At 44.5% G+C, this 25,138-nt stretch overlaps 1 protein-coding gene across 2 annotated transcripts in view; it reads right to left on the bottom strand.

Moving 5' to 3' along the window:
• The window catches only part of IPCEF1 (interaction protein for cytohesin exchange factors 1), a 136,149-nt gene that overhangs the window by 56,016 nt on the left and 54,995 nt on the right, over positions 1-25,138 (bottom strand). Inside the window, exons 1-3 of one of the 2 annotated variants that reach the window (XM_072141096.1) lie at positions 19,718-19,839; positions 17,446-17,482; positions 16,906-17,075 (exon numbers count right to left, since the gene is read on the bottom strand). In XM_072141096.1, the coding sequence (XP_071997197.1) occupies positions 16,906-17,061 (156 nt within the window). In that variant the 5' untranslated portion in view covers positions 17,062-17,075; positions 17,446-17,482; positions 19,718-19,839. Of the gene's footprint in view, positions 1-16,905; positions 17,076-17,445; positions 17,483-19,717; positions 19,840-25,138 lie in introns of those variants that run through there. The other variant, XM_072141095.1, reaches the window with a different exon arrangement.

The following is a 25,138-nucleotide window of genomic DNA, read 5'->3' as shown; positions in this document are numbered from 1 at the left end:
TAAACTCTGCTCACAACATGTTCAATGGGATGACGGGATGTCACGGCATGTTACTATGGCAATATCATGGAAACGCCAGTCATTTCAGTATTTCAAAAAGTACAGTGGCATGCAGAAGTATTTGTAGAGCCACCTTTTGTTATTTGTGGCAATAACAGCTGCAAGTCTTTTTGTATAAGACGCTTTGAACTTGCCACTTCTTTCCCCTTGGATTTTTGTCGATCCCTCAAGGCAAAACTCCTGAAGTACCTTCAAGTTGGATAGATTCCACTGGTGAATAGCAATCTACAAATCAGAACACAAATTCTCAATTGGATTAAGGTCTTGGTTTTGACTACACTATTCCCCACCTGGTTTACATGGTGGCGAGGATGATGAAATGTGTTAGTTTGGCATCAGACATACTGTAGCACTTTCCTTGGCAGCTGAAAAGATCAATTTTTGATCTCATCTGGCCAGAGTATCTTCTTCCATCTATTTAAAGGGGGTCTCTCACACGCCTTTTGTCAAATTCAAGCTTTCATTAAAACTTTCCGTAGAGAAAGTAAAGGATTTTTTCTGATCACTCATTCATAAAGCCCATATCTATGAAGTACACAGCCTATTGGGGGTCAATAAGGGCCCGATTCGCGGTTTCCCGACGTGTTACCCGAATATTTCCGATTTGCGCCGATTTCCCCTGAATTGCCCAGGGATTTTGGCGCATGCGATCGGATTGTGGCGCATTGGCGCTGGCATGCACGCGACAGAAATCAGGGGGCGTGGCCAAACAAAAACCCGACGGATTCGGAAAAACCGCCGCATTTAAAAAGGTAAGCTTGCACTTACCTTCACTCAGCCCGGCTCGGTGAACTCCAGTGCGTTCCGATGCTTTTCAGCGCAGCAGCACCACCTGGTGGACGGCGGAGGAACTACCTTAATGAATCCCGGCCGGACCCGAATCCAGCACAGAGAACGCGCCGCTGGATCGCGAATGGACCGGGTAAGTAAATATGCCCCATTGTGTTTGTATGGACAAATACTCCTATATTTTTCAAACTCTGTATCTCCTTCAGGGTTTCCTTTGGTCTCGGAGCTGACTCTTTGTTTTATGCTTGCCTTACACGGTCTGAGAAAATCATAATTGGTTTGATAAGTGAAAAACACACATGAAAGAAATTGGGGCACATTTACTAGTGCCAGTTTTCCATCAGACTTTCTTTCTTTTCAATTGTGTCGCATGCGGCCCTTTTTTGGAGCAGCTGCACTAGGCATCATGCTATCAAGATTATTATAAGCATGTTACCTCTGAAGGTAATTGGTTGCACCAAAACTTTATAAATCTTATATCTTATAAATAAGATAGATAAATGTGCATGACAGGGTTTTGATTTCCCAAATTTTTTTTATATATAATTTTCCCTTTTCACTTTTCCAATTTAGATTATTCTGTGCAAATGTATCACACACAATGGGCCACATTTACTTACCCGGTCCAGTCGCGATCCAGTGGCGGGTTCTCCGACGCTGATTCGGGTTCTGCCAGGATTCAGTAAGGTCCGTGCGCCGATATTCACCAGGTGTCGCTGCTGCGCCGAGGTCCGCCGAAGTTCACCTGCTTTTTTCTGGTGTATGTGAGTGCTTGATCTTGCGACACAAATGGCTTTTTAAATTCTGCGGTTTTTCCGAATCCTTCGGGTTGTCCGGTGGCCACGCCCCCCGATTTCTGTCGCGCGAAAGTCGACGCGATTGCGCCAAAAATCTATCGCGTGCGCCACAATCCCGTGAAATACAGCGCAAAGTGGAAATATTCGGGAAAAACCCGACGCATTCGCGGCTGCGGACCCTTAGTAAATGTGCCCCAATGGGTGACTACTTTCACAAGCCACTGCATTTACTTTACTGCAGCAGTTCGGAAATTGAAAGTGAAATAGAACAAGATATATAATAAAACATCTACACAAACATTTTTTTTTGTGCATATTTATATTCAAGGAGATAAAGGGTGTAATAATACATTGATTCAGCAGATGCAAGACCTTTTAATGGTGCAAACTTTGTTGATTGCCATTCCCACAAAACTTTGGGATGCAATAATTTCTTTTGAATTGCATTACTAGGAGCATAATACACAATTCTTTAGAAAAAAGAATAACAAAATTAGGACCGGGCCAGATAAATTTGTAACACTTGGCTACTTATTCTACTCATCCAGCTGTGCCCAAAAGCTTTTTTTGTAGGAGGAGTATGCCTTTGAGATTAATGCTAAGGTGGCTGAGATAATAACATTTTAAAATTGTCCTCAAAGGGTTTGTAATGATATACAAAAGATCCACCCATTACTGAGAACTATACATATTATGAGACCAATAGCCTAAAGGGCAACTGTTAGTATGTTTGTGACCCCTAAACTGCTAGCATGCCTTCATACTGCTGAGTTTCAGGGTCCCAAACCCCAGGATTTACTGTATGCAATGTGAATGCAATAGGGACGAACATACTCAAGTCAACAAACCCTGTTTTCCACAAAAAATGATCTTTCATTATTTTGGCTTTGGCAAATTAAAATGATTTTGATAATCCTGATTGACCTAAAACAGTATGTTCTCTCCATGTTTGCATGAGTTTCCTCCAGTTTCCTCCCACACTCCAAAACATACTGTTAGTTTGATTAGATTTTGAGGCCCATTGGGGACAGGCAAGCTCTGTGTAGTGCTGCGGAATCTGTGTGCACTATGAAATATGGTGGGGGCCCCCATTGAATGTAGTCCAGACAGGGTAGAGCAATCACTATTTACAGCACCCCCAGTAATAACTGTATACAGCTCCCAGTATTCACAATATACAGCCCCAAGTAAATCACTATATACAGCCCCAAGTAAATCACTATATACAGCCCCCCAACAATAGCTAACTATATACAGCTCCCAGCAATCACTGTATACAGCCTCCGCAATCACTGTATAAAGCCCCCCCCCAGCAATCACTGTATACAGCCCCCAGTGATCACTGTATACAGCTCACAGTATTCACTATATACAGCCCCAAGCAATCACTATATACAGCCCCAAGCAATCACTATATACAGCCCCCAACAATAACTAACTATATACAGCTCCCAGTAATCACTATATACAGCCCCACCAGCAATCACTGTATACAACCCCCCCAGCAATCACTGTATACAACCCCACCAGCAATCACTGTATACAACCCCACCAGCAATCACTGTATACAACCCCACCAGCATTCACTGTATACTGCCCCCCCAGCAATCACTGTATACAACCCCACCAGCATTCACTGTATACAGCCCCCCCAGCAATCACTATATACAGTCCCCCTATAATAACTATAAATAGCCTCCCAGTAATCACTATATACAGCCCCCAGTAATCACAATATACAGCCCCCAGCTATCACTATATACAGCCACCCAGTAATCACTATATAGAGCCCCCAGCAATATCTATATACAGCCCCCCCCAGCAATAACTGTATAAAGCCCCACTAATAATCACTATATACAGCCTCCCAGCAATCACTTTATACAGCCCCCAGTAATCACTCTATACCACCCAGCATTAACTATATACAGCCCCTCCCCAGCATTAACTATATACAGCCCCCCAACATTACGTATATACAGTGCCACAGCATTCACTGTATACAGTCCCCTGTAATAACTATATATAGACCCTCATAATAATATACACCCCTTATAATAACTATATACAGTCCCCCTATTATAACTACATCCCCCCATAACAGCTATATACAATCTCCCTATAAAACCTATATACAGTCCAAGGTAAAATAATAAAATTTTCTGTTCAATAGACTTTTATTGAAGATGGCATATAAAAACTTTCAAAGTATTAACATTGGAACAAGTGCAAACTAAGTCAGTATACGTATCATAGTGTATATAGAACAAATGTCATACACCGTAGGTACAATTTAGAAAAAATGAATAGCCGTTTCATGAAACATACTATTACTGCTGTAATAAAGGCCAACTCTATATTAAGATGCAAAGAAAGAAGTCGTATAGGACTATAACTCGATTAACATAACTACAAGATTAACAACATTACTCACATAGAACAAACATATATCGGGAACCACATTAGGGGTGGAGGGAGGGTAGGAGGGAAGGAGCACAATAGGGGAAGAAAAGGAAAAAAGGAAAAGAAAAAGGGGGAGCAAAGGGGGAAGGGGGGGTAGGTAAGGGGTGCGAGGATTCGTCCACCTGGTCCTAAAATATCTCCTATCTAACCTATACCCCCTCTATCCAAGATGCAAATTCCGTTGAGCTGCGGAAATCTATCCAGGGGGACCAAGTCTTAGTATATTTATCGAACTGCGAGTCCGTCAACCCCTCCATGGCTCTCATTTCTTCCATCCTCATTATATTATTGAGAGCCTCTGCCCACTGGGCTCTCGTTGGGCACATACTGGACTTCCAGAGCCTGGGAATTATTTGGCGAGTGGCAGCAATGCAGTGTCTCAGAAAGCCTTTCTTCGCCGCTGAAATTGAACCCGGGAACATAGACAGCAGCCCAAGCTCTGGGAGTGGTGTAATAGTATCTGACCATAATTTGTTGTAAAGAGCGAAGACCCCCTTCCACAGATCCTGAACCCCAGGGCAGGACCACCAGACGTGTAGCATGGAACCCTGCTCCCGGCCACATCTCCAGCAAACGTCAGACACCGAGGGGAACATCCTATGTAACTTTGCTGGGGTTCGGTACCATCTGGCCATGATTTTAAAGTTTGTCTCTTGAATTTGTGCTGACACAGAGATTTTATGAGTCAGAATGGCCGCCTTGTCCCATTCCTCCTCAGAAAATGATTTGTTCAAAGCTCTTTCCCATGCTTGTCTATATGGGATTGGTATTTTCGCAGCCCTCTCCTTCAGCAACCACCCGTAGACTGTAGAAATCAAATGTCTAGGAGCAGTTTTATTCGTGAAAATACGCTCTATAAATGTCACTTCCCGTGTAAGCGCTTGTGTGGGTCCTAATGACTGGATAAAACTACTCAGCTGCTTAGCCATAAACCACCTACTACCCCTCATGTTTGTGGGGAACCATCCATCCAGGGAGTGCACGTCCCTATCTACTAAAGCATGCCTTATTTGCACCACCTCGTTTGGTGGAAGTCCGAACAATTCCGGGGTCATGTCCCTCAGAGGGCATCTAGGGTCTAAGAATATTGGTGACATAGGACCAGGTATGGACGTCAAATTGTGGCGTTTCCTCATTATATCCCAGACACCAATAAGTGTTTTATATAGGGGTGTGCGGACCGGGGTTATCCCTCGATTTGTGGCAGAAAGCCACAGAGACGCTCCCAAGGGAGTCGAATTCAGGGAGACTTCTAACATCACCCATAGCTTAGAGGGTGAACTTAAAACTGCGTCAACCATGCATGCCAGCATAGAGGCCTCATAGTATAGGCCCATGTCTGGCAGGCCTGCTCCACCTAGTTCTTTGGGTCTGGTGAGAATATAGTGTGACATACGGGGCCTAGATGAGTCCCATACAAATCTTGAGATTATTCCCTTGAGTCTGCTAAAGAAGGGAGAAGCGATACGTAGGGGAATTGTCTGGAAATAGTAAAGTAATTTCGGTAATATGTCCATTTTAATTACACTGATCCTTCCAAACCAAGAGAGTGGCAAGCGCTTCCATGCGAGGAGATCTTTCTCGATTGTGGTCAGGAGGGGTTGGTAGTTCACCTGAAACAGACTAGACAAGTCCGTTGAGATCTGTATCCCCAGATACGTGATAGATTTCTCAGCCCAGCGAAAGGGAAATTCGCCCCTAATCTCTCCCACTAGGGTGTCAGGCAGATTTACATTAAGTATTTCGGATTTGGTGAGATTCACCTTGAAGTTAGAGAGTTCGGAAAAAATTTTAAACTCTACCATAACCGTAGGGAGTGTTATGCGTGGTTGTGTGATGAATAGTAGTAGGTCATCCGCAAAAATGGACATTTTATGGTGATAGCAGCCCAAGTTTAAGCCTTTAATGGATTCATTGGTTCTGATGGCATTCGCCAGGGATTCCATTACTAGAATGTAAAGTAACGGTGAGAGGGGACACCCTTGACGGGTCCCATTACTTATATTAAATGGTGCAGTAAGGTCCCCGTTAACCCTGACCATAGCCGTCGGATGCTGGTAGAGGGCCATTATACGCGTCAGCATGAGAGGACCGAGACCTATCTGTTGAAGTGTCTGCTCCATAAAGTCCCAACTAACCCTGTCAAATGCCTTTTCGGCATCCACAGAGAGTAGGCACGTAGGTATCTTATGACGGCGAGCAGCATGCATCAGGGATATTGTTTTGATCGTATTATCTCTGGCTTCTCTATTTGGGACAAAGCCTACCTGCTCTTTATGAATGAGGCCAGGGATCAGTTTTTGCAGGCGCTGCGCTATCATTTTGGAGTATATCTTTATGTCTATATTTATAAGGGAGATGGGCCTAAAATTGGCGCAGTGTGTAGTGTCCTTTCCCGGTTTTGGGATTACAGAGATATGCGCCATTAAAGATTGTTTGGGAAACGAAGCTCCTTTTGCAATTGCATTATATGAGGCCAAGAGGGGATCTATCAGATCCGATTTCAATAATTTATAAAAGCGCGGGGAGAAGCCATCCGGGCCCGGGCTCTTGCCCACTTTCAATTCCTTGATCACCTGGGAAAGTTCCTCTGGCATAAATTCATCTTCTAATCCCTGTGCTATCTCTTGTGAGATGCCTTTAGGGGCAAATTTAGATAAATACGCAGCGATCTCCTCTTTCCTGTTCGGGTCTGCATGTGTTGGTATATTATAGAGGTTTTCATAAAATTCTTTGAATTCCTCAAGGATTTCTGAGGGACTATGGAGTGCACCCTTAGTAGGAGAGTTTATGGACATCACCCTTGAGGAAAGTAACCTAGGGTGTAGGGCCCTAGAAAGCCATTTTCCGCTTTTGTTACCATATTCAAAGTAACCAAAACGCAGCCGATCTCTCGCGCATAGCGTTTTTTGATCCAAGATTTGTAGGATTTGTTGTCTAACAGAAGATAACTCTGCTCTTAGGGCATCAGTCTTCTGCCTCTTGTTTGCAGACTCAAGGGAAGTCAGGGTAGCTAGCAGGGTCCTTAGTTTAAAGGCATTTTGTTTCTTGAGTCTAGCCCCATGAGACATAAATATTCTACGGAGTTCACATTTTAACCCTTCCCACATTGTCGGGGCATTACTATAATCAATTATGTTGCCTGTTTTAAATCTCTCTAAGGCCGTCCTGATCTCAGTCAGACATAAGACATCTTTTAGCAAGTGGTCGTTTAGTCGCCAAGAAAATGTTTTCCTCTTCTGAGGATAGGGTCTGATCGCTCCCAGTACCGGCGCATGGTCAGACCACAAAATAGAGTCAACGGAGCATGTAGGACCGAGATCAAGAAGGGAGTGGGAGATCAGAATAGTGTCAATACGGCTATATGTGTTGTGCACACTAGAGTAATGACTATAATCCCTAAGTGTAGGATGTAGTATTCTCCAAAGGTCTACTAAGTTCAATTTGGCTATTGCTTGTTTGAGTCTACGGGTGGCTGCAAAAGAAATTGAGGACTTACCTTCAGAAGTGTCAAGGCTTGGATCAAGCGGTACATTCAGATCACCTCCGAGTATGATGGCCGATCCCCCAGCAAATTCTGCCAAATTCTCCAAGAGACAAAGACCGTACGCGATTTGTCCTACGTTTGGGAAATATACGTTAGCCAGGGTGTATACTGAGCCTGCTACAGATATCTTAAGAAAGAGAAATCTGCCTTCTTGATCCACCCTAGAGTCCAGGACCTGCGGAGAAAAGGAAGAGTGAAATGCCACGGAAACCCCTTTGGACTTCTGAACAGGATTTGGAGCATGAAACCAGACATTATAGAACTTATTACGACACACCGGCATACAAGAGGTTTTAAAGTGCGTTTCTTGGAACATGACTATCTGAACACGCAATTTATGGAATTTGTATAGAATTTGCCCTCTCTTTCCTGGGCTATTTAGGCCCCTAGCATTGAACGTGGCAAAGGACAGGTTAGACATAATGATTCGGCAGTGATGTCACTCGCACCAAAGGGAGAGGAGAAAAGGGTAAGACGCACAAAGACAAACAAGGACAGACAGGGGAGCTCAAATGGCAGACTTTATACTAAAATAAAAGGAAACAAGCAATCTGTACACCAGGTTCCCAGTCCCAAGGAAACTAGGAAGCCAGTATATACAGTGCAATATATTATTCTATTCTTAGGTGCTATGCACTGAGCAACACAAATTGTTGCTAACCCTACTTGGGAACTAGACAAGCTTATGACGGTTGTGCATTGGCACCAAACCCTAAGAGAGAACATGGCTCAACAGGCCAGGTATACGGCAGCAGGCGTAACAAATCTTATATTGTGCAACAATAGCGCTCTAAGGTGCCCCCAACTGGGCGTTACAAGTGGGAAATTCACAATAAACCAAGATAGTGGAGGCTTCAGGGGTATCCACTAAACGGGATGTATCTCAGGTTGAACTCGTAGAGGCAGCACTTCTGGGTCTCTTGGGATCCCTTTGTTGTTTGGGCGGGACTCTGTTCCATTGTTCCCTCGGCGGTGACACAGGCAGAGAGATCGGACTCGGCCAATCTGGTAATGACACCATTGGTAGCTCAAAAGTTCCTAGGAACTTGGGTAGATCTCCAAGACGTCTGAATGAAGCAGTCTTTCCATCTTTCCTGGCCAGCAATTGGAAAGGGTACCCCCATCTGTAAGGGATGTCGTGATCCCGTAGGAGCTGCAAAAGGGGCTTAAGAGCTTTCCTTAGGAATAGTGTACGTCTGGCTAAGTCTGGTAGGATCAGAATGGATGAGTCTCCATGTTGTATGCCCCCAGAGTCTCGGACCCGCTGTAGGATACGTTCCTTCTCCCTGTAAAAATGTATGCGACATATGACATCTCGCGCACGTTTAGGATCAGAGGAGCGCGGACCAAGTGTGCGATGTATCCTGTCAATCTCAATCTTCTTGCTGAGAGACATTTGTAACAAGTTACCAAAGAATTTCTGAGCCCAAGTCTCTAGTTGTTCCGGCAAAATCTCTTCTGGGAGGCCACGTATTCTCAAATTATTCCGCCTATGACGGTTTTCAATATCGTCGAGATGATCCATAATATCAGCTATTTGAGATGTGTGTTGTAGAATTACCTCCTTATGAGAATGAATAACATCACGCAGGTCCTCCTGCTGGTCCTCCAGCTCCAGGACTCTGTGTCCCACATGCTTAATCTCTGACTTAATGTCCTCCATGTCTTTCTTATGCGAGGCTTCCATCTTCCCTAAAAGGGTTTGAAGGTCTTCTCTCGTGGGTAGCGCCATTATATGGGCCCTCCAATCCCACTCATCACTGGCACGTGAGGCAGGCGAGGAGGCACCAGGCCAATGCCCTCCATCGCCTGAAGCAGGAGGCTTGACAGAGGGATTAGGGCTGTGGGGAGATGCCCATCGTGGAGAGGCCCCCAGAGAGGCAGAGTGAGCCCCAGGGCTTGGTGTGGAGAGCCCAGCTTGTTTCCCCACATGCATGCTGGTGGGAGCTTCCCCCACTATCTCTGGTGATCTTGGAGAGGGGGGGGCATCCCGTTCTGACCGGGGACTGCGAGCTGTCGCACGCTCCTCTAGTGAGTCATGTTGCTGGCTTCCTCCTAGTGTTGGTGAGGCCACCTTGTCTGCCCACGTGGCTTGAGCGCGCTGGGTTGGAGCAGACCCCATTACTGGGCTCACTCTCTCTCCTACCTGGACCGGAGTGGTGCGTGGTGCCTCCCTTTGTGGTCCGGTCTCGGCTACCCCCACTTCATCTGCCTCCCGACCGGGTGCCAAGGCAGCTGTCACAGGCACTTGTTGGGGCAGTCTCTCTCTCCCCTGCGTCTTCGGGGAGGAAGCGCTGGCGCTCACAGTGCCGGCGGCCATCTTGGGTGATGCCGGCCTCTTGCTAACGGAGCCCGCCGGCTCGAAAAAGGTGGACAAGCTCCTGTTTTCTTTCCTCGGGCGGGATCTCCCGGTGTTCCTGCCGCCTTTGCCCACCATCATGGCTAAGGTAAGAGGTAATTAACGCCTGCTGCACTGGTAGATAGCCGGGTTCCGGAGCGGAGCACTCAGTCTGTGCGTCCTAACCCGCCATTCGCTAGCCACGCCCCCCAAAATAATAAAATTTTACTTCACCTTCCTCTGTTCCCCCTATAGGCGCCGACCTCATCTTCTTCCCTCGTGGTGTCCCTCAGAGGTTTACTCACCATCTTGTTTAATGGTAAAGCAGGGAACTGGTTGTTCCCTCGCTCTGCCAGAGGCATGCTGCTAGGTACAGCCCAGGGAGTCCAGAACCAAATACACAGTGGGCATGGCCCAGGGCATCACCCTGGGCGCCCTTCTATAATCCGGCCCTGAAAACAGGAAAGGTTTATTCTGATTTCATGTCAGATAATAAGAAAAACATTCATATCTGTATTTTTATATAGTGTTTGTAAACTTCTAGTTTCAACTGCAGATGACTTATTCTTAGTATAGGTCAGTATGAAAGTAATGAGCATCCAACTTCTGGTACCCTGATCACCTGGTTCAAGGGGATGACACTTCTGTATGTAGTACTGTAATTCATATAGTTCTGTTCCTAATCTTTGAATACCATTTATAGTACCAACATAGTTTTAAATCTGGGTCCTTTCTCTTTCTGTACATATTGAATGTTCTGGCTGTCCCTCAGGTAAAGTTACTGCAGAGATGGTACTTGCGTCTAGCTCTTCTATTCCATCGATTTCAACCTGTTTATTACAGTGTTGCTGCACATCAATTGGGAAATTAAACATGTACAGTGACTGCAGACAGTTAAAATGGAATGACTGGCTGCTGGAATGCCACCAATAACATTTTCAGATAAATGTTTGTTGTAGTTAATGTTTGTTGAATTCCTGCCAAGTAAAACTAAATTCATATGACAGTGTGCTCACAGGGGCCGTAACCCAGGCGTAGCCCACGACCAGCTGGAGAAAAGGGGAGGGATGAGCACTCCATAGAGGGCCGCATCGCCAATCAGGCCAAAAATAGGACATAATCTACATTTTGCGGTGCAACATCCTGGCTTAGTCATGGTGCGGTGAGACACAGGGTACGTTCCACGCGGTGACCAAGTGATGTGATATGGCCACAAATTTTGGGGCCAGATAGCGGCCCCCAATATGGTAGTGTGAATGGGGCCCTCTTCAGAGAAAATTAGAACAGGTACCATTCCACAGAAAATCCTATGTTTCAAGGATTATCTTCTAAGAGAACATCCAAATTAATAGAACATCTACATTTTGACTTATAATTATTTCAGCTGGTTAAAATATTGTAACAAAATACTGCCTAAAACTTGGCACACATGGCCAGTGCATTGCTATTGTAGGTACAATTATCCTTGCAGGAAACTGTAATTGATTATGTTATCTGGAGAAACAGAATCTTTCCATTTCAATCTCCTGTCTAAAACAGATATTGACTGTATGTTTTTCCTAAAACAAAAACCAGACCTTGTTTCAAAGCAGAGATAAGAACAGCAAGCTTCTTGATTTATTAAAATATGTGTGAAATTAGTTTATTTGTAATGTGTCTCTTATTTGCTTTCATTCTAGATCCATTCTAGACATTTTTTATGAAAACAGGAATGAATGCTTTGTTTGGTGGAAGCTATGTCTTTCCATGCTGCTCCCTTCTTCTGAGCAAAGGCTCAGCTCAACAGAGGCCTATCAAGACTGATAATACCCAGCTATATACTTCTGCACGTAACATCACCACTGCCTTGATCCAGAACACTAGTGAATGTCTCTCTGCTGTCTATAGCATCATGTCCTCTCTCTGCCTGAAACGAATCTTTCTAAGACTGAACTTCTTGTCTTTCCACCATCTACTAACCGACCCAACCATGATTTCTCCACCTCAGTCCGTGGGATCACTATAGCACTGAGGCAGCAGGCCCACTGTCCTATTCACCATATATTCAATATCTTGCTCGCTCTTGCTGCATGCATCTCAGAAATATCTCCAGAATCCGACCATTTCTGACAATTGAAACTTCTAAAATGCTAATTGTTGCGCTTATTTCCTCTCGACTAGACTATTGTATCTCTCTACTAATAGGCATTTCACTCACTAAACTATCTCCTCTACAATCTCTTCTTAATGCAGCCTTGTCTTTCAGATCAAACGCTACAAGGATGCCTCCAGTTTGTGTCAATCACTGCACTGGTTGCCTGTCTCCTTCCGTACTCACTTAAAAATAAAAACCCCCTCGTCCACAAAGCTCTGAATAATGCTGCACCTCCCGATCACTTTTCTCTCATATCAGTCGACCAACCCGTGCTCTTCGATCTGCCAGTGATATTGATTAATCTCTACCTTAATTTGAACCTCTCACACACATCTCCAGGACTTCTCCTGAGTTGCACCAATTCTCTGGAATGCTCTTCCCAGGACTCTCAGACTAATACCCACCCTCTAAAGTTTCAAAAGTGCTCTTAAATCCCATCTCTTTAGACAAGCCTATCATACTCACTAACTGCATGAAATGTCAACTCTCCCTTTACTATTGCATCCTATGTCCTTCTTCTGTCGATTATCCAGCAAACACCATATATATACCAAGTTCCAGGCTTCTCTGCATTCACTTTCACATTGGACCTTGTATATAAGATGGCGGCTGATGGCTGGTTCAAGCAGCAGAATTATTTATTAAATTATTTTATATTGTTTCCTTATAAATTATGGCTGGACCTTTATAAAATCTCTTTTACTCCTTATTTCACCCCTTCATCTTCATAGACTGTAAGCTCTTGAGAGCAGAGCCCTCACTCAACTTATTTCATATGAATGTTTGTACTCTGTAATGTAATATTTGTATATGTCCCCTATAATTTGTAAAGCGCTACAGAATTTGATGGCGCTAAATAAACAAATATTATTATTATCGAGGCTATGGGGGATGGATGCACAGTATTACACCTCTCCCCGGCCTCTGCTGTGCGTTTGATCAGTTAGGATGTAAGGACATGCAAGGACAGGTGCAACACTGGGGGAAACACCCTGAACATTTGTAGCAGCTGCTTTCAGGGGAGGAGTAGAAACAGGACGATGTATCCCAATGTATGAGCATACAGTTGGATATGTTTTAGCCCTCCATTGTTAGGACATGTTAGGAAACTGCCCAACGTATACCATACAATGGAGGGCAAAAACATGGTGGGAAGGTAGCCTCAGACAACTTAAAACGTAATAAATGTGGTACATGACGTGTTGGGTGTTGATGTATGCTGTGGATATGTTACTCTTTGGTTAAAAGTTGCACAAAAGAAGGAGATTTCAATTGGAGGGTCGCAGAAACCAATAGTCAGGACTGAAGTGTTCTCAATGGGGCACATATACTAAGGGCTTTGCGTCAGTTTTCTGGTGGACTTTGCAAGTTCTTTCTAGAACAAACTGCTTGCACAGGTATTTAAGAAGTGCCTGCACCACAAATTTTGCACTAGACATCATGCAACACAAATTAGGGGGTGTTCTGCTGCTCAGTCAGACCATGCTCCAGATTTATCATGCCAAGTCTGACAAAAGTGTGTCGCAAGCCCTATGTTAAAGGTGCACCAAAAAAAAATTGGTGAACTCTGTCAGGGCTGTTCAGGGAACGCTAGATTCATGAAGAATGGGCACAAGAAATCATGAATCTGGCACATGCTGCATTATTCACAGGCAAACTGCATTTAGTGCAGTTTTCACTACTTTTAGTAAATGTTCCCCAATATGTCTCACTTAGGCCACATGCTTACAACTGTATATGGAGGCCGTGACTTAGCTATACAAATTGCTTGAAGCTCCCAGTCCATTGACTTCTATTCTGCATGGACTCAGTGCTCTGTCTCACTGGGCACATTATAGTGTAGGTCCTATTTATGGCTTTGTTGCAGCATGGCTGGCTCCAATGGGTCTGGGAGGGATGAGCATCCATCCCATCTCCACCTAAACAAAATGGGCCACAAAGATTCTCCTGTTTATAGTCTGTTTCAGCACACAGGTTGTGTCCACAAGGCCTCAGTTTCCTACATAGAGTACGGTAAATTCCTTTCTCCAGTAAAGTGAGCCAGCACCTAGCAGCCAATGGACTGTAAATGTGTGACACATTAGAAAACAACTGCCCCTTGAAACAGACTAAATAATATTCCATTCTTATCTTCCTTTCGTCAGGAATATGTCCCTTTGCCCATCTTGGACTGGAGTGCATAACGCCCACAAGTAAAATGTTTTCATGGGGTCCACCACTGCACAGTTACATGCAAATATTAATTGATATCCATTTGCAAATGACAAAAACATGACTGGCTTTCTCTGTAACCTTTGCTTTAGATAGTTATGGTCCTAGGATCCTTGTTTGTAACTTGCTTACTGGCCTAAACTTTTAAGTTAGGACCTCTTAACAAGAATATGTTACGCCTGCCATCAGCCTGTATCAGGACTCTATGTGAAGAGCAAAAGTATTGCAATGTATTGTATAAGGGATCGAGGTATCCCCAGCATAGGTATGAGGTATAAAGACTAAAAATATGTAATAGAACGTGATCAAAAAGTCAAATGGACCCTGATGCTACCCATCTATCCGTTACCTTTTCTCAGAATAATCAAGCCCTAATAATCCTCATTTGAGAAATAAAAAACATTATAGTTCTTAGGATATGTCAACAAATAGGTAAATTCTATTTCCTTAAAAAAAGTGTTATATTTAAGTAGTAAAACAAAAAATCTGTACATGTTTGGTGTCTCCTGAATCTCAATAACCTACAGAATAATTTTATTATGTTTATTTTACTGTACGGAAAACTGAGTAAAAGTTTTAATAAAAACAAGTGGCAAGACAGCAGTTTTAATCTGTTCTGCTACAGGAAAGGGTTAATAAATTTTAATCATTATGCTATTTTTACCATAAAAATGAACCCATTTGAAAATGCAAATCTTTCCCGAAGCTCTTCTTTAGCATGTTCGAATTATCACCCATTACAACCTCCTGCGGCAGAGAGTTCCATAGTCTCACTGCTCTTACAGTAAAGAACCTTTGTCTATGCTGATGGTAGAATCACCTCTCCTCTAGGATTGGAGGATGCCCCCTTCTCTTGGTCGCAGGCCTAAGTCTAAACAGATTTTTGGGGACCTCCCTTTACTGCCCATTCAGGTATCTGTACATTGAAATGAGGTCTTTTCTCTACGCTGAATTACCCCAAATTTTTCAATGTATTCTCCCTAATAATCTTGGTTGCTCTCCTCTGCACCAGTTCCAGTTATACTGTGTCTTTTATATATATTGGTGCCCAAAACTGTACTCAATATTCCATTTGTATTCTGACAAGTCATTTGAATAAGGGCAAAATTCTTATTCACAGCCTCCCCCAAGTCCAGCTTACAACGTGCCTCCTCATTGAAGCTGATCAGATTAGTCTGACAGGACAGATCCCTCATGAACCCATGCTGATGCTGGGTTATAAATATAAAGTTATTTGGTCGATTTGGTCAATTGGGTCGATAAACAATCCCTAACACACCGTATCCAAGTTCTAAAAAAACCCCCCTTTTAATTCATAATTTTAAAATGGACTACATTAGCTGTGAAATACACAAACTTTAAAAGCACAGAAATATCATCGTTGTGGAGTGCCTATCACATCCATCCCTAAGTGATTGGTGCTGACACAGGTGGGGAGTGTTAATCATTTATCTGCTGCAAAGTCATAGAAAACAAATGCCAGTGGCTTGTGGGCGCTGCCATCTTGGATTGCATCCTTGTTCCCCGTGACATCATGGGCGAGCAACAATCTGTTCCCATGGCAGTCCAAGTCTATATGTAGTGTTCCCATGGCAGCCTTGAGTCTGTATGAGACTCCATGACCGGTCATTTGGCAGTGTGCCAAAAGCAATCTGATATAGATCCAAAGCAAATTATCCATATAGTGCAATCTACTGCAATATTGTAGGACTAAAAAAAATCAATAAAAAGTGATCAATAAGTTGCACAGTTCTCATAATGGGAGCAATGAAAACTTTATCACGTCATCACATCACGCAAAAAAGTGGCACCTTTCACAGCGCGACATGCTGAAGTATCAAAAAGTTATTGATGTTGGAACAGAACAGAATGAAATAAAAATTGTGTACAAAAGGTTTTAATTCTATCAAATATGTTAAACATAAAATAAAACCTATATAAATTTGTATCCCCGTGATCATACGACACAAAGAATAAAGGAGAGGTCTCATTTAGAGCAAACAGTGAAAGCCGTAAAAGCAGAGCCCATAATAAAAATGCAGAAATGCTTCCCTATTTAAAATTTTTTCCCACTTCCCACAGTGTATGGCATCCATATTAAACACTGTCACTTAGAAGTACAATTTGTCACGCAGAAAACAAGACCTCATACAGCATTGTACAGTGCAGTGAAATGTGTAAAAACTGTGCCCACAAGAAAAACATGCAAATGCCTTTTTTCTACAATTTCATCAAATTTAGAATTTTTTTTTTACAACTTCCAAGTAACCGGCATGGAATATGAAAGGCCATCAGTAGGAAGTACAATTTGTGCAGGAAACAAGCCCTCAAACTGCTCTGTAAACTGAAAAATGAAACATGTATTTTTAAAGACGGGGAGAAAAAAATGGAAATGGTCCTTAAAGGGTTTGAAAAACTGTTTAAAAGGATGCAAATGGATTCCCATTTAATAGATTTATAACACAAAATGGAAGCTAGCTCACAACTAGGCGTCTAGTTATAGCCAACAACAAAACGAGATCACAGAAAATAAATGAAAGAGAAGGCTGTAAACATGTGTGCTTACCATGTGACCTGTATACCAGTAAAGACAGGATCCCTTTAAAACTGCCCAAATCTTTTTCCACTTGTTGCCGAGAAATGCCTTTTCTTTCTTCTTATACAACCATCCCTGACAGTCAGCATCTCCCAATTCTTTACAAGAGATTCTTCTGCGACTCATTTTGAATATACTGACTGCAATAAATAAAGGAATTTCTTTTAGAAAGCCAGATGTATGCAAAATCCTGATAATATGTAGTAAATCACATGTCATCGCATCAATGATTCTCATACAAAAATGGTGAGGGGATATAAAATAACTAAAAAGTATACTGCTATCTATACAATTTCTTCTATGCATTTTAAGAGATACTATTACACCTCTATGGAGCCGACTACATGAAGACATTTAGTAGACTTGTCATGTATATGAATTGCTAATTGAATGTTACAGCTAAAATTATACTTGAGATAAGCGTGCAGTTATCGTTTTATATACCATGACTTCACCCAAGTGCAGATACTACTTCAACCCGAATAAGAAGAGATCACAGCTGAACCTTACCTCTAGATTTCTTTCTTTGCTTTGACCGCAAGGAAACCTGCAGGAAACGGACAGAGGAAAGCAAGATTGAGAGGAAATTTCTTATTGTGCTTGTTATAGAAGAGGCTGGAGTTAAAAGAAAAGGAGGGTCTGTGAGAAGGACAGTCTATGCTGCACACACGTCCACAGGCGTATGAGGAAGCTAAATGCTTCACTTGCACTTCATTTCTATTTCTTGATGAATAAGGCATTCTGGGTTTCTGTTTACATCTAGATCTAGTTTTCATTAGTGTATTCAGTCTTTGCTCCAGATTATATAGCACTACATGCAGTGAAAAGTGCTAGGATTTATGCCAGGACATGAAGGAGTTAACAAAATAAAGTGATTCTCATTGCAGTACCCAATGTTCCTTAAACACAACTTATTTTGTAGGTCAAGTAAATTTTGGATTGTGTGCATTGTTCTTTTATACATATATATATATACTGCATATTGGTAACTAAGTCATTTCAGTAGTAACCTCACACAGTGTATGACACACAGATTTTAGTGGTCAGTTTAACCCTTTAAAAAAGCTTCAAAAGGAAATGCACTGCAGATCTGGAGCAGAGCTCTGACTTGCTGCAAGTTTCAATAGGTTGCAAAAATCTAATTATCATTATATATGTAAAAGCCCCAGAATCTTAAGGTTGTGTTCCAACATTCAGGTTTTCTGATGCAGTTTTTGATGTTCAAACCAAAAGTAGAGTTAAAATAAAGAGATGGAGCAGCGCCTCTCAATGATATGTTCTCATCCATTGTGATCCACAACTGCTTTTGACTTCTTCATTAGAAAAATGGAGGTTTGATTCCCACGTGGTGTTTTTATCACGTTTTTAAATGCCAAACCCAAATGCCAAAGGCCAAACCCCCTCCCACTTGCGTTTAGGATGCGTTTAAAACGTGACAAAAACTCCACATGGGAATATGCCCGTTTTGGTTTTTTTAAGCATTTTGACTGTATCAGAAACAGCTGGTGACTTGATCCCACAGGCAGCATATATTGCAGTGAACTGGAGTCCCTGCATTATATAGAAATATAATCATAGAATGTCCCATCTTCCAGCCAAACAGTTGTGTCGGTACTGCATTAACCCCTTCCCGACTTACGGCGCAAGCCGGGTCCCGGTGCATGGAGAGGGCTTGCGGGCCGGTAAGTCTTTGCTGCATATTGCATATTTGCTGCAAAAAATGACACCACCCACAGCTCCGTACACCAAAGTATGAAAAAGTTATTGGCCCCAGAAGATGGCAAAATTAAAAAAAAAAATTGTACAGGAGGTTTTCATTTTTGTAAATGTATGAAAACATTACAAAACCTATACAAATTTGGTATCCCCATGATTGCACCGACCCAAAGAATAAAGTAGATTTCATTTGTGGTGCACAGTGAAAGCTGTAAAATCCAAGCCTACAACTAAAAAGGGCCAGGTCGTTAAAAGGTTAACTATTACAGTTCCGGCGTGGCTGTTCGGCTGACAGACAGGACATCCTTCTGCAACATCCCCCCCATGCGGCCTAGCTTTTTCTTGTGGGCCTGGAGGAAGTTGGGGCCCAGAATACTGGAGTGGCTGGCTATTGCAACCAAGGGCATGCTGTGGTCACGGTGCTTGGTATGGGGACCAAGGGCTGACCTACAGCCTGGCAGGTCACCAGCAGGTGGTGTATGCAAGACATAAGGAGGGAGAGGGCACCTTCCCACGTGGCATTTTTCTCACGTTTTTAAACACATCCAAAACGATTGTGGGAGGGAGTTTGTCCAAAACGCATAAGCGTCTGCAAGTAGAGTTGAAAAATAGAGTTGAAAATTATAAATGTTTCTGACATTTTCCATTACAGGGTTCACCACTGGGACTAACATTTGGGACACTGAATTCTATTGTTTATTTATTTTTGTATCTGTTCTAGGGAACGGGGATGATTTTAAGTTTTTGAAATTTTTCTTTTTTTTTTTACTATTTTTGTTATTTTTTATCTGATCAATTCTGCTACTGTCTTACTTGAGTTCTAGGGGCTAAGGAACTATTACTATTATTATTCATGGAGAGCTATGATCACAGCCAAGATTTCGTTGCTTTGCTGGTGGCATGTAAAGGCTTAACTGGCAATTGGTACCAGCTTTGTGGGTGTTAATGGTAGTGTTTGCTGTAATATGCTGATATGTATAGGGGGGCTTAGCCTGCGAGTCCTTTCCATACACCTCTGATATATGGTCGTGATGAGGCTGGTTAAAAACAATAAACTAGTACTTGCCACGCGGTCCCTCCCAGTGCCTAGTGCCACCGACTCTTCCGGCCATGCCTCTCAGCTCAGCACAGATTCCAGCCGGCCACGCCCACCTGTCTCCATATCCCAGCATGTGACACAATGCTGGGACCAGACTGGTGGGCCTGGCCAGCCACTTAAAGAATGACCTGTTTCTAAATAGATGACTTTCTAGGTAGAGACATTTGCACACATATATACTGTGCAGAATGTTGCATAAAAATTCCACTTTATAAACTAGATCTGTACATTATTACATAGGTATGATATATACCTTAACCCCTTAAGGACGGAGGGTTTTCCGGCTCATTTCTCGCTCTCCAACTTCAAAAATCCATAACTTTTTCATTTTTACGTGTACAGACCTGTGTGAGGGCTTATTTTGTGCGTAACAAATTTTACTTTCCCGTAATGTTATTTATTTTAACATGCCGTGTACTGCGAAGCTGAAAAAAAATTCCAAATGTGGAAAAATTGAAAAAAAACCGCACGTGCGTCACGTTCTTGTGGGCTCAGTTTTTACGACTTTCACTCTTCGCTCCAAATAACACGCCTACTTTATTCTTTGGTTCGGTGCGATCGCGGTGATACCAAATTTATATAGGTTTTATTGTGTTTTAATACATTTTCAAAAATTAAACGAATGTGTACAAAAAAGAAAAAAAATTTTTTGCCATCTTCTGACGCTAATAACTTTTTCATACTTTGGCGCACGGAAATGTGTGAGGGGTCATTTTTTGCGAAATGAGGCGACGTTTTCATTGCTACCATTTTGAGGTCTGTGCGACATTTTGATCATTTTTTATTTCATTTTTTATGTTATGTAAAAAGGTGTAAAAGTCGCATTTCGGACATTTGGGCGCCATTTCCCGCCTCGGAGGTCACCGCCGGCCGTAACCGTTTTTATATTTTGATAGATCGGGCATTTTGGGACGCGGCGATACCTAATATGTCTGTGATTTTTACTGTTTGTTATGTTTTATATCCGTTCTAGGGAAAGGGGGGTGATTTGAACTTTTAATATTTTATTAATTTTTTTTATTTTTTAAACTTTTTTTTTTCTTTTTTTTTTCACTATTTTTTAGACCATCTAGGGTACATTAACCCTAGATGATCAGATCGCTCCTACCATATACTGCAATACTACAGTATTGCAATGTATGGCGTTTTTGCAGGTCTTACATTACAATGAGCCACTGGCTCATTGTAACGAACCTGCATAAACCATGTAGCCTCGTGTCAAGAGAAGACCCGAGGCTACCATGGTAACCGATCGCCTCCCCCCGATGACGTTCGGGGGCGTGGCGATCGAAAAAAAGATGGCGGCGCCCACGCGCCGCCGTCTTTTAAACGCCGCCCGCGACTTTGCGGGCGGCGTTTAGAGGGTTAATAGCCGCGATCGGTGCAAGCACCGACCGCGGTTATTAGCGGTGGGGGTTTTGTGCAAAATGCAAAAACCCCCACCTCTGTATGAAGAGGACTCAGCCCGTGAGCCCTCTTCATACATCCCTTATACCTCTGCGCCGTAGAGCTACATAACCATACAAAACAGCGGCGCGCGGCCGCACACTCACCGAAAGATAGAGCATGCTCTATCTTATTCGGTGCGGCCCGGATTGGTGTCACACATGTGTGGCACATTATCCCCGCTATTGCCGTCTAGCATTTACGTCCCCGCAAACGGCCATGCGAATGAACCCTTACACGTCATTTGAGCATGTCTGATAGGCAGGCAAGGCAGTAGATGTTGTATATCCAAAACTCATACTCAGTCAGTCTCCAGTGTCAGTGTTAGGTATCAAATATGTCATTATATGATCTATGTCCGTCTCAAATATCCATCTCAAATGTCAGGTGTCAGTGTTAGTTATCAAGTTTACCATTATATGATTTATGACTGCGACTGCTGACCATGTCCTAAAATGGACACTGTAGAAGCCAGGGGCGTCGCTAGGTCAAAAGATCCGGGGCTCGTGCCCCGGATCTTTTGGCCTTTGCCCCGGATCTCCCCGGGCATCCTCCCCTCTCTCAACACGATCCGTGTCCTGCACGGATCGTGATGAGAACGTTTGCTGTCACTGCTTTCCCCAGCAGCTCAGCCTCCGGTGAATAATAGTCACAGGGGCTGAAGGACCTATGATGATGTCATGGTCACATGACCTGCCGGGGAAAGCATTGCACAGAGAGAGAGAGAGAGAGAGAGCTGCATCTGTGAGGTAAGGGGGAGACATGATAGGGAAGGGGGAGAATAAGGGGGTTAGTGTGAGGCACATTACTTACTGGGGGGCTGTGTGAGGTACATTACTTACTGGGGGGCTGTGTGAGGTACATTACTTACTGGGGAGCTGTGTGTGAGGCACATTACTTAGTGGAGGGCTGTGTGTGAGGCACATTACTTAGTGGAGGGCTGTGTGTGAGGCACATTACTTACTGGGGGGCTGTGTGAGGCACATTACTTACTGGGGGGCTGTGTGAGGCACATTACTTACTGGGGGGCTGTGTGAGCCATCATTACTTACTGGGGGGCTGTGTGAGGCACATTACTTAGTGGGGGGCTGTGTGAGGCACATTACTTACTGGTGGGGCTGTGTGAGGCACATTACTTACTGGGGGGCTGTGTGAGGCACATTACTTACTGGGGGGCTGTGTGAGGCACATTACTTACTGGGGGGGGCTGTGTGAGGCACATTACTTAGTGGGGGGCTGTGTGAGGCACATTACTTACTGGTGGGGCTGTGTGAGGCACATTACTTACTGGGGGGCTGTGTGAGGCACATTACTTACTGGGGGGCTGTGTGAGGCACATTACTTACTGGGGGGGGCTGTGTGAGGCACATTACTTACTGGGGGGGGCTGTGTGAGGCACATTACTTACTGGGGGGGCTGTGTGAGGCACATTACTTACTGGGGGGGGGCTGTGTGAGGCACATTACTTACTGGGGGGGGGCTGTGTGAGGCACATTACTTACTGGGGGGGGGGCTGTGTGAGGCACATTACTTACTGGGGGGGGCTGTGTGAGGCACATTACTTACTGGGGGGGGGGCTGTGTGAGGCACTTTACTTAGTGGGGGGCTGTGTGAGGCACATTACTTAGTGGGGGGCTGTGTGAGGCACATTACTTAGTGGGGGGCTGTGTGAGGCACATTACTTAGTGGGGGGCTGTGTGAGGCACATTACTTAGTGGGGGGCTGTGTGAGGCACATTACTTAGTGGGGGGGGGCTGTGTGAGGCACATTACTTAGTGGGGGGGGGGGCTGTGTGAGGCACTTTACTTAATGGGGGGCTGTGTGAGGCACATTACTTAGTGGGGGGCTGTGTGAGGCACATTACTTAGTGGGGGGCTGTGTGAGGCACATTACTTAGTGGGGGGCTGTGTGAGGCACATTACTTAGTGGGGGGCTGTGTGAGGCACATTACTTAGTGGGGGGCTGTGTGAGGCACATTACTTACTGGGGGGGGGCTGTGTGAGGCACATTACTTACTGGGGGGGGGCTGTGTGAGGCACATTACTTACTGGGGGGGGGCTGTGTGAGGCACATTACTTACTGGGGGGGGGCTGTGTGAGGCACTTTACTTAGTGGGGGGCTGTGTGAGGCACATTACTTAGTGGGGGGCTGTGTGAGGCACATTACTTAGTGGGGGGCTGTGTGAGGCACATTACTTAGTGGGGGGCTGTGTGAGGCACATTACTTAGTGGGGGGGGGGCTGTGTGAGGCACATTACTTAGTGGGGGGGGGCTGTGTGAGGCACTTTACTTAATGGGGGGCTGTGTGAGGCACATTACTTAGTGGGGGGCTGTGTGAGGCACATTACTTAGTGGGGGGCTGTGTGAGGCACATTACTTAGTGGGGGGCTGTGTGAGGCACATTACTTAGTGGGGGGCTGTGTGAGGCACATTACTTAGTGGGGGGCTGTGTGAGGCACATTACTTAGTGGGGGGCTGTGTGAGGCACATTACTTACTGGGGGGGGGCTGTGTGAGGCACATTACTTACTGGGGGGGGGCTGTGTGAGGCACATTACTTACTGGGGGGGGGCTGTGTGAGGCACATTACTTACTGGGGGGGGGGCTGTGTGAGGCACATTACTTACTGGGGGGGGGCTGTGTGAGGCACTTTACTTGGTGGGGGGCTGTGTGAGGCACATTACTTAGTGGGGGGCTGTGTGAGGCACATTACTTAGTGGGGGGGGCTGTGTGAGGCACATTACTTAGTGGGGGGGGCTGTGTGAGGCACATTACTTAGTGGGGGGGGGGGCTGTGTGAGGCACATTACTTAGTGGGGGGCTGTGTGAGGCACATTACTTAGTGGGGGGGGGCTGTGTGAGGCACATTACTTAGTGGGGGGGGGGGCTGTGTGAGGCACATTAATTAGTGGGGGGGGGGCTGTGTGAGGCACATTACTTAGTGGGGGGGGGCTGTGTGAGGCACATTACTTAGTGGGGGGGCTGTGTGAGGCACATTACTTAGTGGGGGGGCTGTGTGAGGCACATTACTTAGTGGGGGGGCTGTGTGAGGCACATTACTTAGTGGGGGGGCTGTGTGAGGCACATTACTTAGTGGGGGGGCTGTGTGAGGCACATTACTTAATGGGGGGCTGTGTGAGGCTCATTACTTAGTGGGGGGCTGTGTGGGGGACATTACTTAGTGGGGGGCTGTGTGAGGCACATTACTTACTGGGGGGGGCTGTGTGGGGACATTACTGGGGGGGCTGTGTGGGGACATTACTGGGGGGCTGTGTGGGCACATTACTGGGGGGCTGTGTGGGCACAGTACTTACTGTTGGGGCGTGATGGGTAACACGCACCTGGTTTTGTTTAAATGCAAAACAAAGAGTGAGCGCAGCCTTACAGTATTTGGGGAGATTGTTAGGGGCAGGAGCAGGATAACACTGCCCGGGAACCAAGATGTAGGGACAATGAGGAGCATAAGATGTGGTGATGCCTAATGGAGAAGATGGAGGAGACGTCACCTGCAGTCACTGGAGGGAAAAAGTAGGGATTTCTCTGGTGTTTCTGTAGCTGTATACACTGTCAGTAAAGTTGTTATGTGAGGGGGTTATGTACAGGAGGGGGCATTACTAAAAGAGCGCTACATATGTATTGGGGCCCGTGCCCCGGATCTTTTACCACCCTAGCAACGCCCCTGGTAGAAGCCAAATATTAGAGGGGCAAAGGTAGCTCATCAGCAGAATTTAAAAAGTTTATTTAGAAGGAAGGAGGTTATGGATAACAAATATAAGAAGATTACCACAGTCACAATGTATGGATCTATGAGTAAGTGTCCCTGGATTATCGTGCTTTATTTTAATGATAGATTTCCTTTATCAGGCAAACAAAGGTAACAAAACTCATAATATGCAGCTCTGAGCTGTGCCAGAATGCAGGCTTATATGAGGATAGTATGGTGGC

The sequence above is a fragment of the Engystomops pustulosus genome, chromosome 3 (genome assembly GCF_040894005.1).
Source record: "Engystomops pustulosus chromosome 3, aEngPut4.maternal, whole genome shotgun sequence".
Lineage (NCBI taxonomy): Eukaryota > Metazoa > Chordata > Amphibia > Anura > Leptodactylidae > Engystomops > Engystomops pustulosus.
The sequence above is the reverse complement of the archived record's forward strand: the minus strand, read 5'-3'. Positions and strand labels throughout refer to the sequence as shown.